Below are 15,956 nucleotides of genomic sequence, written 5' to 3'. Positions count from 1 at the left end.
TCGATAACCTACGAGAACTGGGCCAACACCAACGGACAAGGCTATGAATTACGACGGCACCAACGGTACTGAAATGGACACTTCTGATTCAAGAAAAAGACCTTTAGATGGAGAAACAGATAACGGGGTCACCAAAAGATCTAACCAAGGTGGAGGTTAGAATTCGTGTCCGATATTTTTTCTGTTATATTAGCGAAGAATTTGCACCTTGTCTGGTTGATGAATGACCAACATGGCGGTCATGTGCAGCCGGTATCCGCGATGGTTCGATAATTGCAATTTAATATTTGAGTAAATAAAAGCATTAAAAAATAATATTATACCATGCCGTTTAAATCATTTTTTATCTAATATTTATAAATAAGTAAACGTAATTTTTTTGAGGGGATGATAGAGGGTTTTATACAGAAATTCCACTTTTGATAAGGGAGGAATATTCGTGTTCGTAAGGATAAAATGGGCATGCGTGCGCAAGTCTGCTTTTAAAATTAATCTTTGTTTTAAGTCTTTGCATGTGGTTATTAAAATATTTTCCCAATTATTATACGTTTTCGGTATATGTGTGCAGTAATATGTTTGACAAAATGATTTATACGTCACTTCGATCAATCGGATGCATCCATGATACCGTAACAGACGGAAGTTCCTGTTGCGGTCACCTCAGCTGAGCCGCGAAGGGCATGCATACTAAGCGAAAAAATTATGACGTTGACCGACCTCAGATGATGCCGTATTGCCTTTAAAACGTGCAAAATTATTAAAATTAGTCAAAATGTGTATGAAGCTATGCATGTTTTAATGTTTTATAGCTATTTTTAAAGGACTAACCCAGTTCTAGGCTAGTGAGAAAGTTGGTGACATCAACAACGTCTGGACTCGTTTTAGTGAACACCCACATTTTTTCAAGCAGTTAGAAAAGGACAGTTATTTGCTGCCTACGTGTCATATTAATAAATTCCTGATGTTTTAGTTATTCTTTTGAAGTGAAGGACCACCAGTTCTGTTGGTTTGTGGAACCATTTATTCTTGGGACTGGTGCAAGTAGGCAGAGGAACCATCAATTATTTCTTCTGCCAGCTCACACCTGGAAGTGGAAGTTGAAGGAACCAGAGTGACTGCAGAATGAGTGAACTTGATTCCAGAGTCTTTCAAGGTGATGATGCAATTTAATATTTTTTTCACCTCACATCCACGACTACGCCCACTAGTCATTCATCATTGCATCAACATTGATCATCGAACTCCGTAATCATCTCTGCAATTGCCAGTGGTTTTCTTTCATCATCATTTCCACCAGAGAACATCATGCATCATCGTCTCTTTTCTGTGTAACCACTGAAATATCCCTGCCTCTGTATTTGTAAAATAGAAGGCATTTTTACTGAGAATACAGTACTTAACAATTGAATAGATTATGGAATTTGAAACAGGTGCACAGAACTTTCCACCATGCAATATTTCTCTCAGGATTAGAAGAATCAATCTTCAACTTCAAAATAGAATTAAGTGGATAGTCAATTGTAAAAATAAATAAATATATATATATTTATTTTTCTCTCTGGGTCTCCACTAGGACTAATCATCTAAACCATAGTCAGTAAACCCCTACTTTTCTCCAAACATAAGTATAGAACACATACATACTTTAGTTCCATCCCTTAGCCTACTCAAATACATTTTGTTATATTTTCTTTGCTGTCTTTATTGGTTTAACCAATTGGGTTTTATATCTCATTTGACTTTGACCTCAAAATTTTAGTTTGTAATAAATCTTTCCCAAATATTTTTGTCTCCTTGCTAAAGAAAGGGATTGGTTTTATCACAAGTTCATCTTAAGGTTACTGATTATCAAAATACTTCTGCAGGTGTTGATTGTCAATATGATTTTATATAGAATAGTGAGGGAGCTCAACTGCTTTTTAGGAATGTTAATAGTGAATAGTGTTACTCATTGGTGGTGTTAGTATATGAATTTGATTTCAGGCAATCTTGTTAGCTTGGATAGTCTTGTCATACAGAAAAGACATTACCATTGCTTCATCACATTTTGATCATATATTTAGTGGCCCATTGCTACATCCGAATTCATGCACATTGCCAAATACCACGCCATTGTACTTCCTTTCACTGATCACGCATTGTGCAATTACTTCGTCATTAGTGGACTCGGCAAAGGAATGCTTCAAGTGCTATTAGGGCTTAGTTCTCTTATTGAATGCATTTTTGATTTGCAGAGTCCATTCATTATCATGATCATTTCATTGCCTTGTCAGCTCAATGAGCTGTCCATTGCTATTTCATATTGGCCAACTGTCCTGATAAAATTAAGAATGTTCTGATTTGGCATTCTAAATTCTAGAGAATAAAAAAATATATATTGGTTTGTTTCTATGTATGGAAGTGACCCTTACATGTCCTAGAATTATGCTTTTTTGACTAGCAAATTAAAACGAGGAACAGAAAAAGCTCTAAATCTAATGTTTTATATAATAGTCCAAACATGCTGCTGTTTTGGGTCATGATGGTATTGTGCGTTAGGGTGTCCTGTTTTAACCAATTGAAAAGTTGGCTGCTCTGTTATGTTTTGAAAAAATCGTGTTTAAACAAGAATTAACTTTACACCATTTTGTAATTTACAACCAACATGCCTTTTACTTTTAAGTAAGATATTGGAATATTTCTGTCTCATGACTCAAATGTGTTTTGACCAATATTTAGAAAAGGCGCTGTCTAGATGAACTCATCAGGATTTTGACTTCAATTCACCCCTGAATATAATTGGAATAATTTTTATTTTCTCTACAGTTGCTTTCCTTAACACCCCTAGGTTTGCCCAAGGTTATATTCATTCATGCAATTTGACTTCTTTCTTTTTAATTTCAGAGACATTGATTAGTTCTGTACCTGATAATGTGACAAACGGTAAGGAGCATGCGTAATCCTTTTTCTTCTAATTTTTTTTTTCAGTTGGAAGTTGAAATATCAATACTGTTTAAAACTAGGTAACACAAACTAAGAAAAGGAGAAAGATGCAATTTCACCAATCTTGTTTTATAAGGTTTTTTCCACTGTATTGATTTGCAAGAATGTATTTCTATGTTTCAGTTCTTCATTACGGTAGCAATCCTGGGACGTGGCAGACAGAACCAATGCAGGGTCAAATGGGTACTGGGGAAGGGGATGCATCAGCAGATGGAGCAAGTAAGCATTGATTGTAAAAGCAATTTCAGAATTCTTTGTAAAATTGCTTTTTTGTTCTTTTATTTTGTCATAAATTACACAGTCTTCACTGATGATAATCTTCCACAGAATTCCGGGATTTTGGGACCATACCATTCGTCTTTTTACATAAACTGAAGCTAAAATTTTACCACATCATTGTCATTGATATATAAATTATATTTTGGACATATATTAGCTGTATGACAATAACCTTTAATTCCTCTCAGGTTTGGGGGCATGAGCGTACGTATTTGGGGCGAGGGGGTTTGGTAATCTATTTTAGAGCTTTTAGAATTTAAGGTATAGAAAAAACTTGACTCGACTAAAAATTCAGTCTTAAAAAAAATTATTAAAATTTTTGTTCTGCTTTTTCGATTTTTTTTTTACATTTCTTGTGTAAATGCATATTTAAGTGGTACAGCTATTAAGCTGGGAATGTTTTTTTTTTTTGTGTTTTTTTTTTTTTCAGATGATAACATTTTTAGCTTTGTACTTGTGCATTATTCGTGGGTTGAGTATTCAATGGTTGAACAATTTTGAAGTCAGCAACTATCACTTCACTTGAAACTGTCTTTTGTGATTCTGTTACAACTACCATCATCACCACCAGTACTACTACTACTTCTACTACTAGTAACATTACTACCACCATTACCACATCATCATCATTGCCACCACAGCATTATCACCTTCACTACCACCTCTTAGTACGATTGCCACCACCTTTCACTACAGTCACCACCACTACTTCTGATATCACATCCACCACTGCTACATCACTACTTCTTCATCAACATACTATTAATATAATTTTGTTATTTTTATTCAACTCTTGTGATATTATTTAGCTTGGAGGTTTTTCTTCTGATTTGAAAAAGAAGATTGAGGTGGTTGCTAACAATTAAAGTTGTTATTGCTCCACATAGATTGAAGTTCATAAGCGAAATGTCCTGCATCAGCTTTGAAATTCCTCCCCAGTGGTAATTGACATTTCGGTGAAACAAATTTTAAGTTGGCATCTCGGCTAATATTGCACTTTAACTTGAGGTATTTTAACTTTTCTTCAGGAGATAATATACACTTGAAGATACTAGTTCCAAGTGTGGCTGCTGGTGCAATCATGGGGAAAGGAGGGGAAACCATTGCACAGATCCAAAAGGAAGCTGGTGCCAGAGTGAAAATGTCTAAAGCTAATGATTTCTATCCAGGTAAATAAAAGCATAAGACAATTAATGTGGATTTTTTATAACATAAATGTATGCAGATTATGACAGTCTGGAACTGAAAATCATCACTATCAAAACAAATTGTGTATTCAGTACACATTGATTTCGCCATTTTTTCTCAATTGTGGATTGAGTAAAATTTAAAATTATTTTATTTCTCTATTTTTTCTTCTTGTGAAGGAAGTGTCCACTTCACCTTTAGCTGTTATGTAACATTTCTGTAATGATAATAGTGACCCAGTTATGTCCTTAGATGCTTTTTATGAGTTATATAAGGAAAGCAATTTTTTGGGATGCTCAGGGTTTTTTTTCTTATTAGAATGCTCTGGTTAATATTTTTAGAAATAGACTTGTTATGTATAGAGCTGAGGAGTCGTTTTATCATTTATCACTTCTACCAGATAGAAAGTGAACATGTAAATTTTAAAATATGAAATTGCTCCCTAATCCTTAATTCTGCCCAATTATACTTTAAATTTTAACAGGAACTACAGAACGGATATGTTTGATCATGGGATCACCTGATTCAGTGAGGAGGGTTAATAATTTTATAATGGAAAAAATTCGCGACAAACCAGATTCCACCCCAGGAACTCCCACAAAACCTGATGATGCCAAAAATAATTTTGAGAGGCATCGGCAGGTAATAGAGGTATTTCAGGTTCCATTTTCATCCTCATTTCATTCTCACCTAGGATATCTTTGGTTTGTGTACATCAGTTGCTGTCACCACATAAGATTTTTTAATTTACATTTTTATATTTTTTAATTAATTTTTTTAATGGGACATTATTTGATGTTGAAAATTATATCATGTTTTATGTAAAGTGGTGTATTCCTCTTATGGAAACTTGAAATCGGATGTTATTTTCTATTTTTAACTAACATGTTACACATACACAAACCAAAGATATAGATCTTAGATCACCTGTCCTATCTAGATTCCAACTACAGTGCCCTCATAATTAAAAAAAAAAAAATCAATAATTAAAATGATGATTAATTGACCAATATTTCTTTATGGCACTTCTTTTCTAGCTGTCTAAAAAATAGGGAATATAGGTCTCCCTTTAGCATATAGGGAGATTCTAATCTGAAAGTGTTTTGTTTACCATTCATGGCTTATCTTTTCATTTTGGTTTAAGTCAGAAACTATGATCAAAATCCCTGCAATGGAATAAAAATTTTAAAAACTGAATTCGACGATAGACAATATTGATGATTACATAAACACACACCTGCCGATATTACAGATTTTCATTTTACATTATTCATTGATTTTAATCCAATTCTTAAGATCTGTACTATTTCAATGGGCTGGGCATAGCCAATTTGTTAAGTTCTTTGTGACGGGGCTATTAATGATTTTGCTATTCATAATTATATCTTGTGGAATATGAAGATATCCGAGTCAGTATAAATACAAGTCAATGCAATGCCTCTTGTAAGATAGTCAATGCCGCAAGACAATTATTTGATTAAAGTTATGTACTCTTCAGTCATTATCGGGGTGTTATAGATTCTGTAGAGAGTAGCAGGTTGTTACTCAAATTGGTCTATTACTAAGTGGCTTATTGGACGGCAAACTCTGTCTTAATGATCCATATGAAGTTGCCATTGGCTTTTCTCAGGCTGTGTACTGTCCATTCCATTTCCAATTTTTCTGTTCAGAATTCTTTTTGAATTGTGCCATATCAAAAAGTTTGTCCAGTTAGAAGTAATTACTGCCTTTATTGTATCACATATTATAATGCGAATCTTATTTTGAATTTTAAATGTACCATATTGGGACTAAGTATAGATTGCTTGTGTTTCAGCTGAAATTCAAAATATAATGTAAGAGTAGTAGGTGTCCAGATTGTTTTTTGTTTTATTTCAGCATGCATCATTTAGTTATTTGAGAATCCCAGTTGCTCAGTTATAACACGACTCACAAGCAGAAGAGACAGATTTTGGCTCCCAGCTCCGTCTAGTTTTTTTTCGGACCCTTTTGTCCACCCTACATTGATTGAACAGCTTGTCTGTTGTTTACCTATATCTGTCCACTTAATACTACAGAAGTTGTGAATAGTGGCTCCTGTGCCTTATGAATCTAAAGGACAACATTTTATCATTTATTAATCCCAGCAAAATTACCAAATATCAGTTTTTGTCTCTGCTCAGCTCATTTTCTGGAAATTTACTGCTGTTCTCGCATAAATGAAATCATTAATACATCCTGTAAATCACTATTTCAGGACTTTATGTCAAAAAATGGCAGGTAGAATAGGTTATGAAATAATTGTCATTAAAGAGGGAATTTGATGACAATTGGAAATAGAGTTCGTTAGTACATACTTTTAATGCACAAAACGTGTTCAATAGTATTTTTAAAATGTTTTGTATCGTCCATATCTCTTTTTCTGTGCAAGTTTGCAATATCTTTTTATTGGAATAGTTTTCTTTTAATTTTTTGTCCTGATAATTTTTCATCTTAAATTTGTTGTTGAAATGTTAGCAAATCGTCTTGAAGTTTTGAAGAATAACGGTGTCAAAAATTAAGATAAGGAAAAAAATAAATTTTTCAAACTTTTTATTTTTATTTTATCATTTGTAATTTTGGCAGGTGTGTAAATTGTAAAAGAAATTATTTATTTCACTTTCGTTTTATTTTTTTCTAAAAATAAAAAGGATAAAAATTCAGAGATCTGGGCAAGTTGTCTTTTTAAAAAGCTTTCTAGAGGAAGCAATTTTAATTTGGGAAATAAATCTTGTTATTGAAGATTTGGGAGCGGGAGTTTGGGTAGTTTTAGCTATTGGGTTGTTAGATAACGTAGGTGCGTGTAATGTGATGTGAATTCTCAGGAAGTCAATCACTCATTTTTTCATCCACCATAATCATCTCATCAGTCATTGAAATTCTTGAAAGTCATATTCCAACTATTTTATCAACATCTCATGGAACCATCATTCACTTCACCGGATATCAAATGGATTAGTTTTATATTTTTATATAAATTGTTCCAACAAAAGTAAATTGTGCATGCTTTTTCTTAAAAGCTTAAGTAAACTGACATTTTGACAAATATGACGGGCTTTGTCCTGAATTTAAAAAAAAATCCATGTGATTAGTATTCTGAACAAAATATTTAAAAAAATGAATTGGTTGAAAGCATATGCCTAAATTGTCATTAATCTCATTCGCGTAAAAGTGTGATATTTAATAATCTGAGCTCTGTATGTTGAGATAATGAAAGCCATGAATGTTTAGAATAAAGCAATTTTGTTTTTAGGTTTTCAAATTTTTCAATAATTATTTTGCAGGTCAAAGTACTTATTCCAAACAGCACTGCAGGAATGATTATTGGGAAAGGGGGCAATTATATCAAGCAAATAAAGGAAGACAGTGGAGCTTACGTCCAGATTTCGCAAAAATCCAAAGAGACCAACCTTCCTGAAAGATGTGTAACTGTTGCGGGTAAGGCTGCATGATCTAAAACAATTTGAAACATCTCATGTCTTCTTAGGGGGCTGAATAGGTATTTTATTTTCTCCTAGATATTTCAGTTTTCTCTGTATGGTTTTGAAAACAAAATGATTCAAACCTTCAAATCAATTTGTCTTTACTAATTGTCAATTTTGACTGACTGAATACCATATTTGTAAAAATTCATTCTTCAGTGGTATAAAACTCCAAATAAAGCTGTGTTACTGTGATAAGTAAACAATGGAGACATGCTTAGATGTAATGAATATCACAAGATTTATAATGAGAACACTCAACCAACATTAAGGGTAAACATAGCATGTTTTATATAAATCACCAATGACTTGGGCTCATTCTCCCAGTATTGTTTACAAAATATAGCATTGGGCTTAAAATTACAAAATAATCACAAAGAAATGAAATTTGCTCCAAAGGTGGACAAAGCATACCACACCATCTTGGGAAATTCCAGACCTCAGGCACTTCTCAGTTTTTGACTGTTGATCATTAAAGAAAGTGATGTGAGGCTGAGAGGGAAACAGTCAAATGTATAGTTTTGGGAGATGATACTTTTTTCCTTGTAAATCGTCTCTCTGTTATGCACTGTATTATGATTTGTTTGCATATTGATATGATTTTTAAACACTTGAGTGTGTTCCTCTTAGTGGGGACCTGTGCTTGTGTCTGGATGAGACTGTTAGGTGATTTCAAACTAAGTACTTTGATAGTGTGCTCTTGGATTCTACATCTGTTTCCTATTTGAACCAATTTCCCATCGTCTTCCTTTTTACTGGTGCTAAATGTGTTGCAAGCGTCGTAAAACCCTTAAAAAACAAAAAAAGTTTTATATGCATCAAGTGATGAACAAAAGAAGTAAGGTAATCACAATGACAGATCAATAGCTCGTCCATGTAGCATTCCTTGTGCAATACACATTCCTTTCTCCATAATAATCAAAGCAACAAGAAAATAAGTTTATTGGCTCTCCGTTTCATGGGCTAGGGTTGGCAGCACTGCATTGACTTAAAACATTGTTGTCGTATGTTCCATGAAAATATTTGTCAATTTTGCTGACTGCCACTTACAGGTCGCATATAGTTTGTTTAATCACCCTCCCTTTTTTTCTCTCTCCTTATTTCAGGTGATATTGAAGCCAATGGAAAAGCAATGGACCTCATCTTGCAGAAAATTATAGAGGATCCTCAGAGTAGCAGTTGTCCCAACATTAGCTATGCTGATTATACTGGACCTGTAGCATCTGCCAACCCCACTGGATCACCTTTTGCCAATTCACCATACCAAGGTCGTGGCACTGAAGTGATGAATAATACTGCAGCCTATCAGAATCAGGGCTTCAACTTTGGCACTAATGGCAACAACTCTTACAATGGAATGGGTTCTTTGGCTGGTCTGAATATGAGCCTGAATGCAGCAGCAATGGGATTAGGAGGACCTATGGCTGCTCAGGCCATGGAGAACTTAAAAATGACACTTAGAAGCGCTGGTTATACAGAGCAGGCTACAGAAGAAATAAGCACGGCAATGAATACCTTGGCTAATTATGGTGTTTTGGGAATGGGAGTTGGTGGTGTCAATCAAATGGGAGCGACGAATATGACAGCCTCTAGTCTTACTAGTATGCAAATGGCTGGAACTACTCAGGGAGCTGCAGCTAACACTTCCTATGGCACTGCTACATCACAGACTTCAAACATGTTTGGGCCTGTTGGAAGTACATCTACAGCACCTCAACAGTCAACCAGTTTATTTGGTTCCTCTTCCCCAAGCATGGCCACAGGCACAGATAGGTATGGCTCGAGCCCAATGTTAAATGATTCATTTGCCCAAACTCCGGGCTATGCTGCATCTGCAAGTGCAGTCACTTACCCAACTCAGGACCGATCTCCTGGTGCTGTTACAGTGAATGTAAATCAAAATTCATTTGGATTAGGCACAGGGATGTACAGTCCAACAGATGACAAAGGCGCATCAAAGCAAGAAATGGAAGTACCCGAGAATATTGTAGGGGCTATCTTAGGTCCTGGAGGCAAAGGTATTGTTGAGATCCAGCAATATACAGGCACAAATATTCAGATCTCAAAGAAAGGTGTTTATGCTCCAGGTACCCATAATCGTATTGTAAGCATTTCAGGCTCCATGACCAGCATAACACGTGCTCAGTATATGATACAACAGCGTATCCAACAAGAAGAATATAAACGTGCAAAGCAAGCTACAGCTCGTTAATTACCTTGATATCCTGAGCTTGAGTCCCAGCACATTTTTCCTTTGAAAACAATTTTCCCTCAAAAAATTTTGTTTTCTCTCTCTTCCTATTTGGATTTTTTTTTTTTCCGTAAAGCCATATTTATTTGGTTATTTTCTCTGTTGTTTCATTCTTTTGTTGAAGTAAAAGTAGTACTTCAAGCTGGCTCTGTCAAGGTTTACTTCAATACCACGTTTCAAGCTGAACATTTAATTTATTTTATTGTTTGTTTTTTTTTTCAACTCTACATATGGATTATTGGTATCATTATCTGTCCTGTAATGTTTTAATCTTCACAACTCACCAAGTACATTTCACCCTTCATCGTTTCCATCTTAATCGGTTATTAATCACATCAGTTAACGCGTTGGTTTTATACATGATACTGGTCTGGTAACTGAAGGGCTGTGAATATATATATATATATATATAAATATATTATTTTGTTTTTAGTCATATAGCCACTATCTTAGGGTGATGAATCATAATTTTCATACGATTCTAGCACTGAAAGTGGTGGCAGGCCAGTAGTTCAGCCTTCGCTACACATTTGACAACATGCATTGTGCACTCCTCATCCTCATCCCATCTTCATTATCACCTCTTTCGTATTTTATTGTAAACAAATGTAGAGTTCTGTGAGGGCTTGACAACAAACTCTCCAGACCAAAAGCTACACCATATTGTTTTTTGCAAGCTTTTAAAAATTGTGGAAGGTTTAGCCTTAAAAAAAACTTCCATTGTTTTAACTGCAATTATAAGATAAATTTGTGATAATACATCATCCATTAATTTTATCATGGAAAGCATTGTGACAACATAATTTAGTTTTAATTTACCTCTACTATGCATACATTACACTATTTGTCAGGCCATTTGAAGATATTTTATTACATTTAGTAACTATAAAATAATCAACTTCCATTTTCTTTTCATCAAGAAAGCCTTCATTTATCATTTGAATTCCTCATGTGAAATGGTCTTTTACTCATTCTTCAAAATTTTCATGAAATGTTTTGTCTGCAATATTTATATTTACAGATATATAGACTCATATGTGTTTCTAGAGAATGCACGAGCAATTCTAAGCAGAATTTATAATGTGATATAAAACACATCGTCATTTTATTTATTAGCATCAGTCATCCTCATCATCAACAGAATTTGTTTTAAAATGTACATACTTTTCTCTTATTTAAATTCTTTTCTTGGATTTCATTACAGTATTTATAATTTATTTATCAATTATTTTTTTCCATTTTAAAATGTTTTTAACACGAAGGAAATTTTATTGTGCATTTGTGCTAAAAAAATTTGATCTTTTTTTTTTCACAAAGAAGAGGAGGAGGGGGTGGGATTGGGAGAGGGGTAGTTTGTCACGGTGCTTTCCATGATTCCCTTTAGTTATCGCCTCATGCACATAACTTATATATAAATATATTATATATATATATCAACATGAAAAAGTCTTTCCTTTGAGAGGATGTTCAGTTATACTGATTGCTGTTGTCACACATAAAGGTCTGTATTTATTAATGCATAACCTTTTCATGTATGTAAAGCTGCTACTATTAGTTAATATTGTTATTGATTATCTAATTGTTTTGTTTTTCTTCACAAGAGGAGATTCTGTGTTGTTTAACATCACATAGGGTAGCAAACTTATTTTGTTGTTTCATCCTCTTAAGTTCTTTTAATAAAAAAGGGAAACATAGGGGTAAAAGAGCGATCGTCTATCATTGTACTTTTTGTCTTTGATGTTTGAAAAAGGTAGAGGTTGGGTGCAAATAAGCTTGATCCAAATCCTTCACCTTGTGGCTTTGTGGTTAAATTTAATCGTTATTGATGTTGTCCAACATTGTTTTCAATCAGGTGTTATTTTAGACTGAAAGTATGGGTATAATAGTCATTTAAATTAATTTGAGCTTCTACCATCAAGCCTAACCATATGTCTGTAATGACGTTTTAAAATGATATTTCAAGGATTGAATTTTTAAGATATTTGTCATCTAATGCTCTCCCCTCCCCATAGAAATCTTTAAATAATTTAGTCACACATGTTTCATGACACCAATTGTTTTTGTTTTTTTTTCTTCTCTTCAATTATTGATTTTGAATTGCATCATATATCATGCATTGGTAATAATAATAGTACCATGATAGGAATCTTTTACCTCTCTCTCCATCATTGAAAAAAGTCCACGTATTCAATTCTCCAAATGCCTATTTGATATCAACATCTCATTCTTGTAACTAGCCAATCCATTCATAATCAAGCCACAAGATCTGGATTTTGTCACAGCCCGAAGTCTTTCCTATATCACAGGGGATATTGCCATTGGCCATTAGACCGTACATTACACACACATTCACAACTGCCTCTCGTTTTTAATTTATCATGTTTACAAATTTCCCCATTTTCCTATAGAGGAATTATAAGTCAACCAACTCCAATAGCACTCGAAGACAATACAAGCAGAACTGTTTGTAGCCCAATTTTCTCTGTCTCAGGTATTCAAAAGGAGAGGAGTCAGTTTTTGGAAATAATTTGTATTATTGCTAAAGCACCATTTATTTCATCTATCACCGAATGTTTCTACATTTGAAAACAATGAAATAGTTTGCATTTGTGATCTTAATTTAAAATTGTTTGATTCATGGCAAAATATTAGGCAGGTCCAGTGAATTTGGTAGGTGGATGGCCTAAGACTAATGTTTTAAAATTTGTGCTTGCCTTTAAGGAGCTAAGAGACAGCTGTGAGAGGAAATAGTGAGGGTTTTGAAATTCTAGCACCTTTGTTTATTTTTTTATTTTTATAATTTTTCCAAATTTTAGGATTATTTTAACTTGGGTTTGGTTATTCAGATTAATCAACGAGAGGTGGCAATTTTAGTATTGTGATAGCATAAAAATTTGGATTAGATCAATGTCTATGGGTTTATAATGTAATTTAAGCAAATCAACGTGCCTGATAATGAGTATGACAATTCTTTGTTGGTCTAGATATTTGTTTTGGAATTATTTGTTATATATTATATCTTCCTTGTATCATATAACTTATTTATGGCTTCAATAGTTCTGGTGCATGTTTTATAATCGAGTCTCTAGGTTATCATTAAGACACTTTAACCAAACACTCATCATTAGTTTCATGTTTCTTGCATTCTGACTGTTTTGTTAATAATATTGATTGATTTTGTCTCGTGAAACTGTCAGAAATGATTTAATTCCTGTATCACACCTAATAAGAAAATCATTTCAGAAAGTGTCAACAATTGATGTGGTTGGTAACATGGAGAACTAACACAGAAGTGAGAATATGCAGTTAAAAAAAAATAAAAATAAAATTCTCAATTGAAACCCAGGAAGTTTTTCACTTATTTATTTCTTGATTGTCTGGCATCATTTTTAGAAACTAACCACAAATCTCGATCTATTGCGGACTTTTTGTGACATCGTGATAATTTCCCCCACAGCGAGGTGGAGGGGGAGTTGATCCCTGAGTGGTGATTCTTTATGTCCTTTGGCAGGCGGCTATGGGGGTCTTCTATATTGGCCTACCATAATGGGCAGGGAAGCACTTACTGTGTCTTCTATCCCCCTTTAGCTATTTTCCAACATGCTCTCTTGTCTGTTTCCTATTTGAACCAATTCCCATGTGTCTTCCCTTTTCTTGGGTGCTTTCATTGTAATTCTACAACTTTTTACTATCCCATTTTCTTCCTTTTTACTGGCGCTGATATGACCTAAATGTGTTGCAAGTGCCGTAAAACTCTTAAAAACAAAACAAAAACATGCTCTCTGTCTTTGTCTTGGAATGAGATTACTTGGTTTTGTCATGGCCCTGGCTGAGAGGGAAACAGTCAAATGTATTGTTTTGGGACTGGTTGGGGTTCCTGACCTCCCATAGCGGACAGGGAGGTACTTATTGTCTCTTCTATCCCCCTATACCCGTTTCCCAATTGTTTCCTGTCATTGTCTTGGAATGAGATTACTTAGTTGTGTCCTGATCCTTGCCGGAGCTCCTTGTCTGGGGGGGAAACAGTCGAATGTATAGTTATAGTTTTGGGAGATATTTTTTTCCTTGTAAATCATCTCTCTGTTATGCATTGCATTATGTTGAGTTTACATGTTATATTATATTATTGGTAAACATTTGAGTGTATTCCTCATAGTTGGGACCTGTGCTTGTCTGGATGAGACTTTTAGGTGATCTCAAAACTAAGTACATTGGTGGTATGCTCTTGGAATCTACATCTGATCTCTATTTGTTCCCAGTTCCCCTATGTCTTACTTTTTCTTGGGTGCTTTAATTGTAATTCTATAACTTTTTACTATCCCATTTTCTTCCTTTTTACTGGCGCTGATATAACCTAAATGTGTTGCAAGCGCCGTAAAACCCTTAAAAACAAACAAAACATAGCGGACAGGGAGGTACTTATTGTCTCTTCTATCCCCCTATATCTGTTTTTCATTGGCTTTCTGTCTTTTGTCTTGGAATGAGATTACTTGGTTTTGTCCTGTCCCTGGTCGGATGTCCTGGCTGAGAGGGAAACAGTCAAATGTATAGTTAGTTTTGGGAGATAATATTTTTTTCCTTGTAAATCATCTCTCTGTTATGAACTGTATTATGTTTTGTTTACGTGTTATATATAATTTGTAAACATTTCAGTGTATTCCTCTTAGTGGGGGGCCTGTGCTTTTGTCTGGATGAGACTTTTAGGTGATCTCGAGCGAAGTACTTTGTGTGCTCTTGGAATCTACATCTTTCCTATTTGAACCAATTCCCCTTTGTCTTACCTTTTCTTGGGTGCTTTAATTGTAATTCTAGAACTTTTTACTTTCCCATTTTCTTCCTGTTTACTGGCGTTGATATGACCTTAATGTATTGCAAGCGCCGTAAAACACTTAAAAACAAAAAAACAAAAAATAGTTTTGGGAGCTATTTTTGGTCTTGTAAATCATCTCTGTTATGCACTATTATATTTTTTGTGCTATATAATTATGATTTGCCGAGGTCCTTGGCTGGGAGGGTAATAGTAATAGTCAAATGTGTATTAGTTTTGTTCGATCATGTTTTTTTCCTTGTAAATCATCTCGTTTATGTATTGTAATGTTTTTTTGGTTTGGTTATACACTCCAGCACGCTTTCCTCGAAAATGGTTTCCAACTCAATCGAATGTCCCGAATCTTTTCTTTATTATTCTTCATTATCATTCCATTCCAGCCTCGAACACGGTTTTGTCGAACCAATTTCACCCAGCCAACGTAAAAAATGAATGGATTAATGTTTTTCTTTAATGCGCCAGGTGATTTTGACCGCTGGTGATTTACTGTGGCATTGACATGTGTATGTGTTTATCGTGGCATCTATCTGCAGTTACACACAGCCACTCTCATACCCCATCGCCGGTACGCATAACCAACACCCCTCTGCTTATTCTTAGCACTTCACCATTCTCTCTATATTCAATGCCACAAGCCATGATTGGCTACGACGGTAAATGAATGGTGTAACATACACAAACAGCTTGTAATATGTCATAAGTTATCTCCCTCAACATATCAATGAAATAAAGTTCCCTTTCTTTATCCTCAAGCTGAAATTTGTCTAAGGGTCTACTCCAAGGAGAGACTGGAATATCCCAGGTGTGAGTTGCAGTGTGGCGCCGCAAATTGAGCTAAGGGGAAGTAGCCGGCTGATGCCACATAGCACTATGGATATCAAACTAGGCATCTTTTGGGTGCGTAGCAGTCTATAAAGCTGAGCCTCAC

General features: G+C 34.6%; 1 protein-coding gene across 7 annotated transcripts; it reads left to right on the top strand.

The window, feature by feature from the left end:
- Positions 1 to 13,545, top strand: LOC144960715 (RNA-binding protein Pasilla-like). Of its 7 annotated transcripts, XM_078894031.1 has the most exons (8): positions 8 to 65; positions 822 to 1,153; positions 2,884 to 2,922; positions 3,106 to 3,201; positions 4,290 to 4,430; positions 4,934 to 5,100; positions 7,752 to 7,905; positions 9,056 to 13,545. In XM_078894031.1, the coding sequence occupies exons 2-8, from the start codon at positions 1,123 to 1,125 to the stop codon at positions 10,159 to 10,161; spliced, it is 1,734 nt and encodes a 577-aa protein (XP_078750157.1). In that variant the 5' UTR covers positions 8 to 65; positions 822 to 1,122; the 3' UTR covers positions 10,162 to 13,545. The 7 variants fall into 7 exon arrangements, with proteins under 7 accessions (XP_078750141.1, XP_078750149.1, XP_078750134.1 ...); XM_078894015.1 differs by lacking the exon at positions 822 to 1,153 and having other exon boundaries at positions 1 to 149; XM_078894023.1 differs by lacking the exon at positions 822 to 1,153 and having other exon boundaries at positions 1 to 155; positions 4,934 to 5,091.
- The last annotated feature ends 2,411 nt before the right edge of the window (positions 13,546 to 15,956 follow it).

Source organism: Berghia stephanieae, chromosome 1 (assembly GCF_034508935.2).
Source record: "Berghia stephanieae isolate SIO BIC M18660-M18661 chromosome 1, UCSD_Bste_1.3, whole genome shotgun sequence".
NCBI lineage: Eukaryota > Metazoa > Mollusca > Gastropoda > Nudibranchia > Aeolidiidae > Berghia > Berghia stephanieae.
The sequence above is the reverse complement of the archived record's forward strand: the minus strand, read 5'-3'. Positions and strand labels throughout refer to the sequence as shown.